Source organism: Alligator mississippiensis, chromosome 12, assembly GCF_030867095.1.
Source record: "Alligator mississippiensis isolate rAllMis1 chromosome 12, rAllMis1, whole genome shotgun sequence".
NCBI classification, from domain to species: domain Eukaryota; kingdom Metazoa; phylum Chordata; order Crocodylia; family Alligatoridae; genus Alligator; species Alligator mississippiensis.
Genome location: NC_081835.1, coordinates 17,059,139 through 17,076,266, shown reverse-complemented (window position 1 = coordinate 17,076,266; position 17,128 = coordinate 17,059,139). Strand labels below are relative to the sequence as shown.

The 17,128-nt window shown below is 43.1% G+C and overlaps 1 protein-coding gene across 2 annotated transcripts in view; it reads right to left on the bottom strand.

Moving 5' to 3' along the window:
• The window catches only part of UROC1 (urocanate hydratase 1), a 64,934-nt gene that overhangs the window by 25,846 nt on the left and 21,960 nt on the right, over positions 1–17,128 (bottom strand). For both annotated transcript variants that reach the window (XM_019499742.2, XM_019499743.2), the window contains exons 7-14: positions 16,890–16,956; positions 15,906–16,049; positions 8,948–9,036; positions 8,199–8,261; positions 7,074–7,253; positions 4,299–4,396; positions 2,095–2,167; positions 779–900 (exon numbers count right to left, since the gene is read on the bottom strand). In XM_019499742.2, coding sequence (XP_019355287.1) covers positions 779–900; positions 2,095–2,167; positions 4,299–4,396; positions 7,074–7,253; positions 8,199–8,261; positions 8,948–9,036; positions 15,906–16,049; positions 16,890–16,956 — 836 coding nt within the window. The remainder of the gene's footprint in view (positions 1–778; positions 901–2,094; positions 2,168–4,298; positions 4,397–7,073; positions 7,254–8,198; positions 8,262–8,947; positions 9,037–15,905; positions 16,050–16,889; positions 16,957–17,128) is intronic.

Below are 17,128 nucleotides of genomic sequence, written 5' to 3'. Positions count from 1 at the left end.
AAGTCTGGGACCAAGTAGACCAAGAAGGGGCAGGGGAACTGCACAGCTGATGGGTGTCTATGGAGAATGCCCCAGGAGCAGCTCCCTTCTTGAGTAAATGGAGGGAGCTCTCAGTTTGAGCGCAGCTGATGTCAGCTGTCACCTCAGCCATGAGCTGAGCAGTAGTCTCTGAAGCAAGTGGAACCAGGCTAGTTCGTGCTTTATAGCCAGTACCCTGATTTCCACAGGCAGCCACTGCACCTTCCAAAGCTCTGAGACCCTTCCTAATAAGCATGGGGAGTCACTGCACCAGCGTTGCAGTGCATTACACAATTATTAGACTGAGCACTGGCCAGAGGAACCTGGGTCTGCTCTACTTTGTCGTTGGTCTGCTGAGTGACTTTCAGCAAATCATTTCAATGCTCTGCGCCTCAGTTTCCCCATCAGCAAAACTGGGACAATTATACTTACCTCCTTTGCAAAGCACAACTGTGACAGGACAAAGGCTGGGCAGGTCCACAAAGATCTATACTGACTTCAAATGGAAGAAGCACTCTTAGTCACAGCTGTAATTTAGGCATCTAACAGCAGCCTTTAAAGGTGCCCTTGAGTCATAAATAGTGGTTGCGCTCCTTGTCTGGCATGTAGAAGGGGATTTCTAATGCCCATATGGAGAAGATAGGAGCTTGGCTTTAAGGTCCCACCCAAAAGACATGATAATTTGCCTACGTGCAGTTTTTCTGCACTGTCCTTCACAAAGCCTGCGCCTTTCATGATGGCAAATGGGATGACATCCTACCTCCCTGATGTATAGCATCTTCCAGCACGGATGTGGCGATTAAGTCAGTGGTAGAGAGATCCTGTGGGTCACCTGAGGTACACACCCAGCGGAATGGCCCAAATCCCAGGGAAAAAATGTCTCTGGGAAGAAAACATACTTCATTAAGGGATGGCTGAAATTCTTGCCCTATTTATCCTGGCTGTGAGCAATGCTTTTCTTTCATTAACTGAAGATGGAAGAATTCCAAACATTTTGAACTAATCTAAACAGAAAGGACTTGGGACCAGTATTTCAGAATTTAAACAATGCTGCCTCGTGAAGACGTCAGCCGGGGTGCATGAAATCACTACCACACCTGCAGCAATCTCAGCCTTTGAAAGAAAAACCAAGGCCATTTAGTCAAACAAGCTAATATACAAACTCATCCCAGATGGCTCACACTGGCTTTCACGCAACAAGGCCACAGGTGCCCGATTCCCCTCTTCCTTGCAGCAAAGTAACTCAATGGACATGAGTGAAGTTATGCCTGATTTACACCACTGTCAGTGGAGCCTCATTTTTACTGTTCCCAGAGGAACCTGCTTTTACAGATCGAGGACCTGTTTCAGCCCTTCTCTCACATCTGGACAAGGAAAAGGAGGGCAAGGTGGGTATAAATGCAAAGTAAGTGAATAGAGGATTCCCTTTTAGTAGTCCTTTATCCTACTTTGCACTCACAGGGCCAGAGAATGCAGCTCCTTTGTCTTCTACTGTTGCACGACAGAGTGAGTCTCCCTACAAAGTAGCGGCACTTGGTCAATCTGCCTGCAAGTTGCTGCAGTGTTGGCTCTGCTTTCCATACACACAGACTTTCCAGAATTACCAAACTCTTTGGGAGCCAAGTCCTGCTTGTATTCATCAGAGCAGATGTACTTTTGGGTCTGATTTTGATCTCTCCTACACTGATATACATGAGGAATAACACCACCACTAAATTCAGAGTCAACAGGCCAGTTCTTCCACCCTGTCTGGTTGTTTTACATTGTACCAGCCCCAGACACCTTCTTAGCTACACTAGGTGCAAATACATGGTCAGTCCATGCCAGGGCAATGATAGTATACCCAGGGGAGTAGAACTGGGACCTGACAGTCCTGGAAATCCCATGTAAATCTTAGCTTCCACACCACTGCCTTTTACTTGTCTATGGGATTATGCAGGAATTTCCCCAGAAAAGTAGAATCTCCTAACTAATTTATTTTCTGATCCTTCTATGAAGCAACCCAGTTTATGGGTCTGAATCTATGGTACACAAAAAGAGCTTCTAGCTCCAAGTGCCCTGCTCTCTCCACCTTACCCCATGATGTGCTGAACATAGGAAGGGTATCGGAATTCAGTTTTATTGTCTCCTCCGTTCTCAACATCAGCACCTGCAAAAGAAATTGAAATGCAGATTATTTGAGGAGAAAAGCTATAAATTCAAGGCTAGACTGTGCCCTTAGCTCATATGCAAAGAGGTTCTTCCCTGCCCAGATCAATGCCTGCCACACAGACATCTACTTGACAGCACCTTCCTTCTCCATGTTCCTTCTCACAGTATGCCGCTTAGAGAGGGGAGCAGGGACTAGGCAGACTACGGGAGGGCAGCAGGTGGCCAAATAATGACAGAGAATGGGGCCAGCTGCACCCCCAGGGCTATACTACAGAGTTATGACCAAGTCTGTCCATTCCTACTTTGTCAGAGAGCAGGACTGGCCTCTCCAAAATCAGTAGAGAGGCACAAGGCTTCTGTATGGATGGCCACTGCCTCCCATGTAATATTCCATAAGCCTCCTAGGGCTAGTGAAAAGTCCAGTAGGGTGTCCCATGGAGACCTGAAACTCTCTCAAAGTCCACCAAACTGAATCACATGAGAGAGAGATCAAACCTCTAAAGGCTCTCTCCTCTTCTCCCTTGCTATGGTATTTACCACAAAGGGAATAGTACAGGCTGATCACAGCCTAGAGCAGTGTTGCTCAACCGTTTTTAGACTCAGCGCACCTCTTGGAAAACCCATCTCTTTGCTTTCGGTGATTTGAATCACTGTCCCGAATTGATTTGGCCAAATCTGATTCGGAGATTTGGCTGCTGCCAAATCAGCCAAATCTCCGAATCACACAGGCCCCACCCCCCGCCTGCTCTCAATGGCTGCCCCAACCGCCCCAGCTCCCGGCACTTTGGGAAAAAAAAAGCTGCACTCACCAGGTGCTGCCAGGCAGGGGCGGGGGGGGGGACGGACAATCCCCGCAGCCCCCCACTGCAGGCAGGGCAGCCATAGTGGGGGGGCGGGGTGCTGGAGGAGCAGGCAGGAGATGGGGTCTGGCAGGGGTCCCCTCATGGTCCCTCCTCCTCCAGCCCCCCCGTCCCTACTTACCAGCTCAGAGCCTGGTCCAGGTCCCTGCTGCAGCGGGCGGGGACTGCCTGAATCACTGAAGCTCTCCAAAACTTTTCCAGATCTGTTCGTAGAGCTTCAAATTGATTTATACCTTTTAATTGGTCCCCTGATTTGATTTGGATTCAGAGATTCACCACCAAATTGGGCCACATCTCCTCCAAGTTGAATCAGCACCCAGAGCCTTGTACAGCCTTGGTACTTTGGTTGAGAATCACTGCACTAAGGGACCGAACTGACAGAACCATCTTCCCCTCCTGAGAAATGCTGGGCAACCTTAGAATGTAACACTGAGGACTTTTACCATTGCTTTCATTTTTTTAAATCACTCTTGTCAGAAGAACGAAAATTAGGAACAAAAGCATGGCAGCAACAGCTGAATTCAGCCAAACAAAGTCACAGCAGACAACAGGGGTGGTCACTGGGAGAAGCCATCTCACAGCACAGCCTCAAAGCCAACCCCTGCTCCTCCTTGTAAGCTGCTTTTTTGATCATTCCATTTCTTAGCTCTAAAATGTCAGCTGGTAGAAGAAAACAATCCTGCCTTTTCCAAGCCACACAAGGAAGTCCTAAACATGATCCAAAACCCAGATTGTGCTGCACAGCAAACCTCAGCCCCACAAACAGGAGGGTAGAGATGGCTTTAAGCCACCATCCAGCTCTCCCAGTTCATTATTATGAGGCCAGAAGCTGTCCCTGCCCTCAGAAGGGAGGAAAAGGTGGGCTGGCCACATACCTACGATTTGTTCTGTAACCCAGAGCTGCCTCGCATGCTTGTTCCTTGGCCCCGATTCTGCAAACATCTTTCTGCAGGCCCCCCTGTGCCCACACAAAGTTTTATGAACTAAAGGGATCCCCATGCACAGAGGAAGCTACAAGATCAGGACTTTATTTTGCAGAACAAAAGGTGAAGATATCCAGATTGAATTCCAGTTCAATTGCTGGTGCAAGTTGTGCCAACAGAAAGCAGCGTTCTCTGTGGAAAGCTTGGCCACTGGTGTTTACTGTTTGTGCTATGCACACAACTAAGTGCAAAGTGGGATTTAGCCCATGTCTAATGTGTTTCACTCACAGGAGAACAGAGAACTTGACACAGTTTAATCTAGGAAAGCCAGCATCTATCTACTCACCAGCTCTCTGAGCTTCCAAGAGGAAGGCATTGCCATAGTCCCAAAAAAACATGCCCTTATCAGACAGCTTGTTTATAGCAGCTACTTGTCTCCTCAAACTGAAAATAAAAAAGGAAAAAATTAGCTTTGAAATGTACATAATGGGTTAATGGCATGACGATGCAAACACAGGGATTTGGGTGCTGAAATGGGTGGGGAGGAACAGCTGGATTTCAACCCATTGTCTAAATCCACCAGCCTTCACAGAACATCTTTCCACCTTTGTAGCTCATGTTCTCCCAGGTTCTCACAGCAGATTATAGACATAGAGTGAACTTCACAGTATTGCTCTGAGCTAGGATAAGTAATCTACAGGGGTAAATTCCTCTCCCTAAAAATGTAGCCAGCTCTGTTTTGGAGCAGGACGGTGATTTAACAGCAAATATCAACATTGCTCTCTGGCTTAGGAGAGGATGTATAGAATAGCACCATAACAAACTGAAACTATGGAGGTGAATTCAGAGAAGGAAAATGTGGGTATTGCAGCTCATGAAAAATATGGCCACGGCAACGTGACAAAAACACTTCTAGGGCGTGTGGCTTTGCTCCCTCACTTAGGTTTCTTTTTTCTTTTTTCCTCTTTCTTTGTCTTTTCACATGTCTGGCAACCTGGTTGCCAAGGCCTCCGTGACCTACCTCAGGTGGGAGGGGGTGGGTCGAACCTCTCCACTGTTCTCAGTTCTGACCACATGACATGGGGGCTAGGCTTTAGCTAATGTAACCCCAATAAGTAACGCTGATGTTTTTCAAATTGATTGGTCGGCATCAAATAACCCCTGTCTCTGACTGGGTTCAGGTGATGAGGTCAGCCAGGCTATTTAAGAGGGTCCCTCCATGCTGGGGGGGCAGACATCTTCTGGACTCAGAGAATCAAGCTATGTACCTCCAGCCTCCACTGGACGTTGCTGTGAATAACTTATGTGAATTGTAGCCAGTAACATAAATACAAGTGTTCTAGACACCTACAACAAGCACCAATGAGCCACTTACACTGTTTTGCTCAAGGCTGTTTTCTTTCAGAAGTCTTTTTGGTTTGTATTCCTTCCCTGTGCCTTCTCTCTCCAGGCAATAAAGCTATCTATTATAGCAAGCCTGGCAGTAAATGTTTGAGAGGGATTGGGCAAGACTTTTTGCCCCCTTTGCTTGGCTGACTAAGGGAGGCCACTTTCTATGCTTCAGTCTATAAGAAGCGCCCAGATATATCCTGCTGGGTCTAAGCAACTCTGAGGCCTACAGGGCCTTTGTACCCGGAGTGGCACAGGGCCCTAACAGAGACCAGAGCTTGGGTGGTGGCAGTGGTTACCCCAGGCTTGTGGGTATGCTCCAGGAAGGGAGTTGGCCAGGAGTTGGCACCCCTGGGGAGGCATCCAAAACTTGGTTTTGGTTGGGCGCAGTGTGGTGGGCAGCTTGGCCCCTACTGGCCCACCACAGGCAACACCAAGACTATTATAAAAATTGCCAATGGATCTTCAATGACTGCAAGTGCATTTATCTGAAAAAGACCTCCTATAGCAGCACAATGGCACCTAGCAATAAGGTGAGATACTGCTTATACTGGGTCAGAGAAGCACTACTTACTGAATTACTAACACAACTGCCCATAGGTTTCTCATCCCGATACAGAGTCAACTCTGTTCCTTAAGATCTGAGACATAACCTCAAAGCTTGTACTGCTACAGCCTTCCTCTTGTAACACAGCTGGAAGCTCTCACTGGTGAAGGTGCCAGGTATCTCTACACTGTCATCACACTTTCCCCTACTCCTCAATCAGAGATCTGAAATCTTCAGGAGAAGAGGAGCTAGCCCTGCCAACCTTTATAACTTCATTCTGTAATTTCTAGTGCTGGTAATTATAGAATATAAAACCTTAGCTATTGGCTGAGGGTCAAAATCAATACAGCTGGGACTCTTACATTAGTAATGTATTCAAAAATAAAATTCACTTCCTGTAAAGCCATTTGCTAACTTGGTTCTAGATCAAAATTCAAAAAATTAATGAAACAGCTTCTTCCCCCTCTGACTTCCCTCTTTCCTAGGAGATCTTTGCAGGCTTCCACCCTGTTGCCTTTATGCTAAACCATCAAAACACACATTTCTACTTTGAACTGGCTGCAATTTCCTCCTGTTTCTTGGATTAAAATACAAGTCTCACAGCAGATTTGCAACAGCAGGGTGGTTACAGTGTCCTATTAGAGCTCTAGAGGTGTGAGTATGTGCCTGGCTCTGGATTTATGCCAAAGGCCATCCTCCAGCTGTAAATGGGTGGCTTGTCATTGGGCAGAGGAGTCAAAGGCAATTCGGTGTGAGGCTGGCCACATTACTCCCTCATGTGCTGCTGGCTATCAAAACTAGCATGCTTTACCCACATTAGCCAAATGAGCTGCTAGGCTTGAGTGGGCCTTTGACCTCATATGCTAGGTAATCTGTGCAACTGAATTAGAGCAGATATGTTCAAACCTTAGTTTTTATACAACAGTGTATCATGGTATAGTAGCAGAGAAAGGGACCCCACTACATGATAGATTCAGATTCTGTGGGGCAGATTCTATCTGAGTGTGAATGCACAGCTGCTCTACAGGAAATATCAGGATTACATCAGTGTAAGTTAAATGACAGTAATCCAGATCTGCACTGACATCACTGACAGCAGAATCTGGCCACTGATGCTGTGCATCATATGGAAAAGACCAACCAACCATCTGGCGACTCCAATAGGAAATAAGGTCCAACATTTACCTCTCCTGCACCAAGGCACGAAACGTCCCTGGATCGGCAGCCATGAGCTGGTTTGCTTCCCCAAAGGGGAGCTGCACAGGGTAGTATCCTCCACTGAATGGATTGTGGCATGAGGTTTGGTCAGACCCCAGATCAACTAGCAGTTCCCCTGTTGTATCAAGTTCATAGACAAGCCTCTCCCTGTGTGTAGAAAAGATAAGACATAAAACACTTAGCTGGTGTCTGCCACTGCCAGACAGATCTACCTCTCATCATCCTAGGTCTCAGAGGCTCCAAAAGTATCAGTTAGTAGTCCCCACTAGTAGCCCTAAAGATTCCCTACATCATTATAAGTATGCTTCGAGAGTGACCAAAGTCTTTTCTTTTATAGCTCTTGGCATGGCACTTGTCATAGTAGCGTCAATACCTGGAAGTCTCAAGCACTGAATCATCTCCAATGGCACCGTGATGCCTGACAAGGCATCAGTCATTTCAAGCAAGCTCACCTCACTATGGAGAAGGATAGATGAAAGAGATAAAGGGAAAGAGCTGTGTCCTGACATCACCAGGATCTGCTCTTCCCTCCCAGAACTATCTGCCATGTCTGCAGTCAATTACAGGAATCTCAGATCAGTCTTCTCAATCATCTACGGACTCACCAATGTCTTCCCTATTTAGTGGCAGACTGTCATCCTCATATCAAGGGACTGCTGCCACCACTGACAACAAGAGCAGAATTTTCTGTTTTCTATTTTCCGATAACTAAGGATTCATCTTCTATTAAGACACTGGTTAGTTAGAGTCATTTTTTAATTAGTTGTGTTCAAAACTAAAGCCATGTTCTTCATATAAGAACAGTAAAGGTTTAGAAGGGAAAAGGAAGAAATTCCTTATCCAGTGGTGGCTGTAGAGAGTATATTGATTGGCAAAATGTAATCTGTTATTTGTAATCTGGACATCAATGTTAATATGCCTCCTATGGCAAAATGAACAGTGGGATTTTTGATGATCAACAAGAGTAAAGGTCTTGATTTAACATCTGATTGGAAGGTGAATGCCCCTTATGCTCCGAGTCTGGGAGTTGATTCCATGATAACTAGCCAAGAAAAATGCCATATACTAAAGTGTCTACCATTTGGTACTTACCAAAGATCTATCACATTCCCATGGTAACCCAAGCTAAGGGAGGTTTTGTTCTTTCGTGCATTTCTATAATTGAATAAAAATGGACTGGGTGAAGAAAATTCATCATCTGCATAGTTGTAGTTTACAAACCATATATACACAAACAAAGCAGTGGTTCAAATAACAGAGAAAATATATGTGGTCAGAATAGATTATGGACAGTACTGAACAGAAACTAAATGGGATTCTGATTCTAGAAGTGGGTTAATAACAATACTAGGAATTTATGTGCTGAATTTCTAAAATATGGGTCTGATTCTCCTTCATTTACCCTGGTACTAATCAGAACTGCATCCACTGAACTCCAAATGGCAGCTTTGGAGTAACGAAGAGATTGGATATATTGAGTTGACAGGTAGTATACTGAAATCACTCTGTTCTCCCTGCTGTAAGTGCACCAGTCTAGAAGGCTTGAGTAACTTTTCAAATTTAATGTTATTTGTATTTGCCTTATGCGTAGTAATGAATAAAGATCAATTTCACATATCGCAATGCAGACTATAAGGGGCATTAGTGCAATTGTATTTACTACTGATGACAGCTGCTGGAACAAGTCATAGATGAAGGCATCACATATTTAACAGCAGAAGAAGGCTGAGGACAGATATCCTACAATTTTTCTCGCCTCCTTCCCCCCCGCACACAGCTCACAAGCATTTAGAGAACCCAGAAGGTCCCAACAGATCAGTAAAGTGCTTCATGTGCCATACCTGAGCAGAGCAATGCAGTGGTCCAAGCTATCTGTGATTTCCATCAGCCATCCTTGCTTGTATCGTTTCAAAAGAGCAGCTTCATCAACCTGAGACAAATTGCAGAACAATTTAACACGGTTTGTTTGGTGCTCTCTTTTATTAGACCAACTGTATATCCTGGATCGGCCTCATCAGCCGTCTTTGGACCCACAGATAAGACATTCATAGAAGACAATCATCCTCAACTGTGAGGGATTGCTGAAGAAGAAGTTAGGAGAGATGTTAGACAAGCTTTGGGGCACAAAGTGCCCTTCTTTTGTGCCCAACAGCTTGTCTAACAATTTCCTAACTGTACAGCTGATCCAATAAAAGATATTTCCAAGCAACCATTCCTTCTTACATATTCCCTGGATCATCACAGTTATAACAACAGACTGACCCTTCTGCAAAGATTTAGGACTATTACACTCCCCAAAGAACTTCACCATTCCAGTTTTCCATTTAACACTAGTCCAGATGTAGTAACACTAGCAAATTCACCTTGCAAAATAAGCCTGCATTAGCCTCAAGGAGAAAGACTGGATGACCTATGGTCGTTTCCACTTCTAACTTCCATGGTTTTATCAGTTCTGTTTTCTATTGCTTCAGACTCCAAATAGGACAAGAGAGGAATCCTTTGGCCCAATCACCTGATCTCAAACCAGGATAGTTTTAGATAGCAAACTCCTGATTAGAGTTAGTCAGGAAATATTTCACCCCCCTACCCCCCAAGATTATTTGTATTAAAGGTGTTTCCCCATTTTTACTGAATGGTTTATGATTTCACTGCAAAGTATGAAAACCAAAAATGTCCCTGTTTTCATATTTTTTAATGAAAGCCCAAGCATTTTCTGTAAAAATGGAAAATTCTCATGGAAATAAAAAAAAACAACCCAATAAACAAACCAGTGGTGGCAATTTTTCTGCCAGCTTCACATCTGAGTAACTGAGATTTGGTTAAAGCAAAACCAACACCAGATTTCCTCTTGTAGAACTGACTGTGAATTAAAAAAAAAAACTCAGCCAATGTTAGGAAAAAAAATGATCAAGAGCTCATTCCTGGCCTTCTGCTGTCTCCAAGAGAGAAAGAAAGGGGTCAAACTTAGATCCATGTATCTCCATTTTGACATGGAGGTCCAGGTAAGCTGAATTCCAACTACGAATGTTGACCACTCGTAGTTTTTTAACATATTTCTGTTGACATGCATGGGATGAAGGCACACACATGCAGATGGACAAGCCCTGTCTTTCCCAAGTATTTTAGTGCAGGAAACGTTCCATCAATTCCCATGGCGCTGATGAGAGGTATTGTTCAAAAACCCCAGTCTGCAACGACATCAATGGAATAGCACAGCAAGATCTCAGGTACATAAAAGCCTGTTTCTTTTTGTGTCTTGTTTTGCAACTAAGGTAAATCAACACAGGTGAAGAAGAGAACATAGAGTGTTACCTAACAAATGGACTTGGCTATCACATTTTTTCTTAAACATCTGAGTGTAAATCCCCTGCATTAGTGTGCTTTGCCCACCGCACTTCAGATCTGCCTTGACAGGGTTACAGAACTTTCTCGTCATCCCATCAACACGCCTAAAGATATTAACTTCCTTTGTACCAGATTCTAGACAAACATTTATGCTCTTTGATCAGTGAGCCAGCAGTGTTTAAAATGGCATTACCATTAACAGACAAACATCACCTCGGGTGCAAGTCCAGTGACTCTGGGGAGTTACACCAGGGATCACTTCATCCCCTCAGCAAGTGCAAGTAAAAATAGGATTCTGCTTCATGTCACACTTAGGAGGAAAGAGAGCTTCTGCTTTAATTCCTCCTGTCTCAACTTCAGAAGCCAGGGCTGATAAAGTGTCTCCTGTACAATCCATCAATGCATTTGCATAAATAGTTCCTTAAAAATATATATAGATATATATAGCTGCTATTCATATGCATTCCTGAAACTCATTTCCGACAGGGATCATCCCACAGGAGATAAAAAACAGGTGACGATTAGTCTTCTGAACAAAATCATCTGAAGCAGTAGAGATGAAAAGGACAGGAAAGTGATGTGGGTAGCATCCTCTCAAAACCATTCTTCACTGGGTAAAACTTAAACAATCAAGATGACAAAGTGGAGGTCTGGATATAAAATAATTTATTAATTTAAGCTAGCTTTCTTCACCTAGAAAGCTACCTGAAGAGTTCATCAAGTTGATCCAGCATTGCTAAGACTTTAGCACTAGGGATGCAACCCTGCAAAACTGATGACATTCTAGCCTTTTAAAATTGGATCTCAAATCCAGATGCAGTGGGTCAGATTTACTGTGTCCAGTGTGGGCAGTTTGATTGACCCAGGCTTTCAGAGTCACAAGTGGCACGGCCTACTTTGTTCTCCAGAGCGCTTTGCATGCAAAAGACTGATGACCTACAAAAAGCCAGCCCTCTCCACTGCTTGATTCTGAAAAGGTTTCACTGTTTAGCAGCAAAGGTTTCCTGAGTACTGGTAATTCACTGACCATGTCGCCTTGTGGTCACTCCTGCAACTAGATCATCAACAATGTTTTTTCCACAAACAGAATTCAGTGTTATCCTTAAAGGAAGAGACTAACATACACCTACTAAAATTATCAAAAAGTTACTAAGCAAAATTGGTGACTAATTGGGGGAGGGTGGAATTGTAATTTTTTTTAATTTGATTTTGCTTTGCTTGATTTGTTGCAATATGATATTTTTTTGTTGCACAGAATTTCAGGGGAATGAGTTTGACTGATGTGCAGTCAGATCTTGATATCTTTTTGCATCTTGGGTTGAGACTATACTCCACAAGTAATTCTATGGAAGTCATATACTACGGCCCCTGATAGACATTGTACTTAAGACACAATTAACCAGTTAATTATGTCTTAAGCAGTAACCCAGCTACACATGCATGTAATTAATGGTGTGATAAAACAGGCTATAATTCATGACATTATTACACAAAAAACATATAATAACTTGGAGGCTGATTCCCACTGTGACTCAAATTGAATGTGCTCCTGACTCCAATGTGCTCCTGAGGTTGGAAGCACCAGTCACCTGACTGTTTTGCTACTTGCTGATCCATGATTCTGGGCTTCCCCTGTGCTGGCAATATGGCACAATTGAGATTTGATCCATGGTCCTATAATCACATCTCCTGCCCTACACATGTAGCATGGCAAGTAGCACAATTGCTGGGATTGTAGATCATGCCTTTAATTGAATGTCTGACAGGGGCCTAAAATACAACTGGTGCATCTACATGTGCAAACAATGTGATGTGATAAACTCCAGTACGCTTTGTGCCAGAGTCAGCTGCTCCCAGGTACAGTATCTACACGTGCACCTAGGACCACAGCATTTTGAGCCAGGGCAGAGCAGCACTGGGCTGGCAGGGGGCACAGGCGGGTCAGCCTTAGGCTCTGGATGGCAGCGTTGAGTGGCATGGGGCTGGCTGGGGCAGGAGTACTAAAGTGCAGGGTTAGGTGGCAGGTAGCCCCACACTGTAGCATCCTCGTGCCCCAGTCAACCCCTGTCACCACCTACACGCGTATTTTGGCAGTTAAGTACTCTATCACAAGACAGTACTGTCCCGGACAGTCTATGTTATGGCACAGGTAATTATTTTACTGTGCCCTAATACCAGCACACATGTAGACTGTGACGCTTTACTGGGGAGCTATTTAGTCAACTCTGCAGTGAAGCGCACATGTAGATGCATCCAGGATGAATAAGAGCATCAGAATCTGGTTCTTTTTAATTAGTAAACTTCAGCATACCACAGAGCAAGCAGCCTTCATGCTGCCTAGCAAATCAGCATGAAACCTAACTGGAAAGGTTGCAATTTGTGATCTATTGTACAAGATACTATTAACAAACTTTAGGACACAGCATTCATAAAACACTGCAACTGCTACCAGGTCATAGTTCAAAACAGCTCCCTGGGAATGTATTTTATTGGCCAAGCAAAATATAGTGTGTTCTTAGACCACTTAAAACTTCAATTACAATCCTTTCAATGAAATGTAAAAATTTATCAGCTATTTTCTGAATGGTTTCATCTGCTCCCTTGAATAATGTAGTTATTTTTAAGTAGTGTTTAAAAGAAAAATAAGAACATTTATCCACATTGTTTCTATTTAAATTGTTTCAAATCTTGTCTGAGCTAATCTGGTGGAGAAATATAATGAATTGGATTTATTGGAAACTAGGCTTTAAACCTAATGTAGAGATGAGATGTCAGGGATCACCTTTTCAGAACAATGAGTCATGTTGGTAGGATTTAGAGAGTTAAGTCAAGAAGCTTTGTGATTGTAGGACTTTGGATTCAAAACTGCTAAATCACTTATACCTACCAGAACAACTGTCTAAGACCCTAATTCAGAAGAAGAATTTCAGTGGATCTTTAAGCACATACTTGATGCTAATCATGTGTTTAAGTGTTTTGCTGAATAAATTAAAAAGGAAAATAAATGGATCTTCAAAGTGTTCAATGGGAACAGAACTGTGTTTATATTTTTTTAGCAAAAGAACAAATGAATGCTTGTCTAACAAAACAGCTCGAATAATCCCAGATGATGGGTAACATTACATTTTGCAACATAGAAAACATTAAAGTTACGCAATTTAAACAGCTGGGGATCCATTCTGGTCTGAAATCAAACAACACTTTAGAAGAAGTGAACATATAAATATCATTAGAACATGAAAAATGCAGGAAAATGCAAGCATTAAGAGATCTAAATGTTTTAAAATTATATTTCAAATCAAGTGGATTTAATTTTGATCTTATGAGTACACAGGTTTGTACACAAGCTTGTTAAGGTACCCATGTTATAGTAGTGTATTTTCTCACATACAACACACCCTGGAATACTTACCTTGCTTTCAAAAGGCAGAATAAAGAAACAAAAGATTTTTCCAGAGTTATGGATGCATAGAGCAGGGAGGAAGCCTAATGTTCAGCTAACTCACCCTCCTTTTCCTGCTTAACTAAAGCTGAAATCTTAGCTGTTTCTAAGACTGGTGTCTCAGGGTGGATCTCTGATTTTGAAAACAACTAAAGGTATCTCCAAGGCTGTGAAACAGGAAAAGGGAGACCAGAAGCAGCTAGCAGACAACACAATTGCCATAAGAAAGTTTAACCTGATTAGTGGAATATCAAGACGATTGAAAAGGAGAGACAATAGTTAACCCCTTTGGACTGAAGAACAATAAGTCATTTAGGTAACTGATACCCTCAGCTGCCTGACTTAGTAAAATACCAGTTGTTGCATGGTGGAGCAGGAATCAGAACAAGGTACTTCTATCCTGGTCATCGAATCAGCTTCCCCTGCTTAATATATACACTCCAATTTTAGGAGGCTGATTTTTGGGAAAAAGGTGCAAGAAAATATGGTACTAGCATTTAGTACTAGGTGTGTTGCTTATGCATTATTATAAACATGATGGTCCCCTAACAATTACACTGATTGCTGATACATTCACGGTACTTAGCTCAGAGAGAGAAAACGGCTAATGTTAACAAGCTATCATTAAAACAGATTTAACTGTAAGTGGGGTTATGGGGAAAGACTGTTGCTATACACTCATTTTTTTAAGAAGTCTGCTGTTGAACTATTTTCCTGTAGGGCTCAAATGTATGGCTCATTTGGACAGACTTTGAACAGGCAAATATCACACCGGATCATAGAGCAAACCCCCAAATTCAGTACACCTTGGTAATATATGGTGAGTAGAAGAGAGAATGGCCCCACAGAAATTCCCCAGTCAGTATAATTTCTCCCTCAGGGTCATTTACAAATTGGTGTGATTTAGAGCAATTCTGAGGCTGCGCTAAGATATGTTTAGGGATGAAATTGCAGAGGACTGCCCCCAGGATCCATGCAGGTGCATAGGAAGGTGCATTGAAGCCTATTTTCTTCAGTGTAGGACCAGCCTTGGGCTGTTCAAAGTGCTGATGCAGAATGAAGTGCCTCAAAGCTTTGTGAACCTAAATTAGCCCTCCTGAAAAGAACTAAGCAGAACTTTCTTGGCTGGTCAATTATCGTCAGATCAGGACAGCCAGGATAAATGGTCTTCATCTGATCTGATCTATGACTCTAAGGTCAATAGATGCCGGGGCCTTGTTGCTTAAGGGAAGACTTTTCCAAAGTGCTGGCCATTGGCTTAACTCTGCTGCCATTGCAATCAGCAGTAAAACTCAGTGATTTCAACTGCCGATGACCTTAGTGAGAGCACAGTTAGGCCAATGCTGAGTATTTATGAAAACCCCACCTAAATGAGTAGTACATTCCAACATTTCCATTAGGCATGCTTATAATTTGATGAGGCTGCCAGAGGCATTAACCACTAATCCTATTAAAATCACCCCTGTTTGAACAGCATTGGTCAAAATCATTCCTGGTGTAAGAGTGCACAATTTCTACTGAAGTACATAGGAGTTATGGCCATTTACAGCAATGCTGAATTCAGCCTACACAGTCAAACCTGCCCACTCCACTGTGCCACTCCACTGATTTATTACCTATATAGCACCATGCAAGTAGCTGGCACATTACAAACATAAAAATACATGGTCTATAGTTTGAGGTCTAATACAATGAACTGGTAGCAGTCAGACCACAGTGCTGGGGGAAAGGAAGGAGAGATTATAATAAGCAATGACAAAGATGTACAGTTCTGTGGAGAAAATATTGTTAATGAGTTCCAATAAGCTGTATGTTTTATATACTTCATAGAATAGAGAAGATGATAAATGACCAAGCAAATGAGCAGGAGAAGATGCAGCCAGAGTGGGGTTTGGCAAGGGAAGGCCAACCAGGAAGAGAAAACAAGACATGCCTCAGCAGAGTGGAGGGATTTGAGACGTGACACAGAGCAACAGAAAGATCAAGTAACAATAAGGAGGAGCTGGTCTTACCTCAGCAATGATCCCAACACATCCAACAATAACTGCAGCTTTAGCCTGGGCCCCACTCATCCCACCAAGGCCAGAGGTGACAAACACTTTCCCAGCCAGGTCCTCCACACCCAAATAGCGACGACCTGCATTCAGCACAGTCAGCTAAAGCACAGCACACAATAAAGTAATGATTAGAGGCTCCTTTTCTTAAAAACCCTCCAGTTAATTTTATTTAATATGTTCATAACACTACTGCACTCTCACATTTGTGTGGAAGCCACATGTGTTTATAAGCGGAATTTGTTACGATGCCACAAGGCATTGGTAATTTGAGGAGGACCAAATGCTCCATCCTTTACAAGAAGTTTGGAATACAATGAAATCAAATTAAGAAATTATTAGCGCTCAGTGTCAGGAGAAACTATTGGGAGTGTCAGAGAAGACAGCAAGTTACTGAGTTCCACTGCAGAGTCAGCACTTCTGATTATACTTGGCCCCTGCTACAGTGGAGGTCGCTTAGACTAGATGATCTTTGGAAGTCTCTTCCAGCCCTCCATTTCTATGCTTGTAAGATAGTCAAGGTCAAAGACACTCTCACCAACAGCTTAGAGATGCCTGAATCAACCTGCCATGAAGCCAAAGCATGGAATGTGTGTTGAATAAAGGTTTCTTTAAATCCAAAAGGACTCAGCAGAAACAGTTTTGTTTACAGAAATCATGCACAGAAGTCTTGAGACAGGATTTAAAGATGCTATACAAGAAGCACCTGGTAAAAAAAATAGCTAGTTTGTAGCTCTCCTGTTTTAACTAGACAACAACCCACCATTCTCAAACTTGGAATCTGGACCAGATCTGTAGTTTGGAGGAGAACCACACATTTATTAATGTGGCAGCCAAATTAATGTCCTTTAATAGTCAGGGGCACCCTGATAACAGCAATTAGAACAGCCCTGGCTAGTGGCCATCTCTAGGAGGGAGTGTTCCTGCTCCAAAATCTCTTACCACTGTTCCATGAACTATCCCCTGTGGTCCAATGTAGCAATAGCTCCCTGCCGTCATCTGGCCATACCTGGCAATAACAGCAAACACAACGATGTCACTTTTACCCAACTCAAAATAAAATTGCAATAAGAGCATTTTATATCGCTATATAATCTGTTATTAGCAGGCATCATATTATCCCCACTTAACTGAATTGTTTCTGAATTAAAAATAAAAAATTGCCCATAAACATAAAAAGT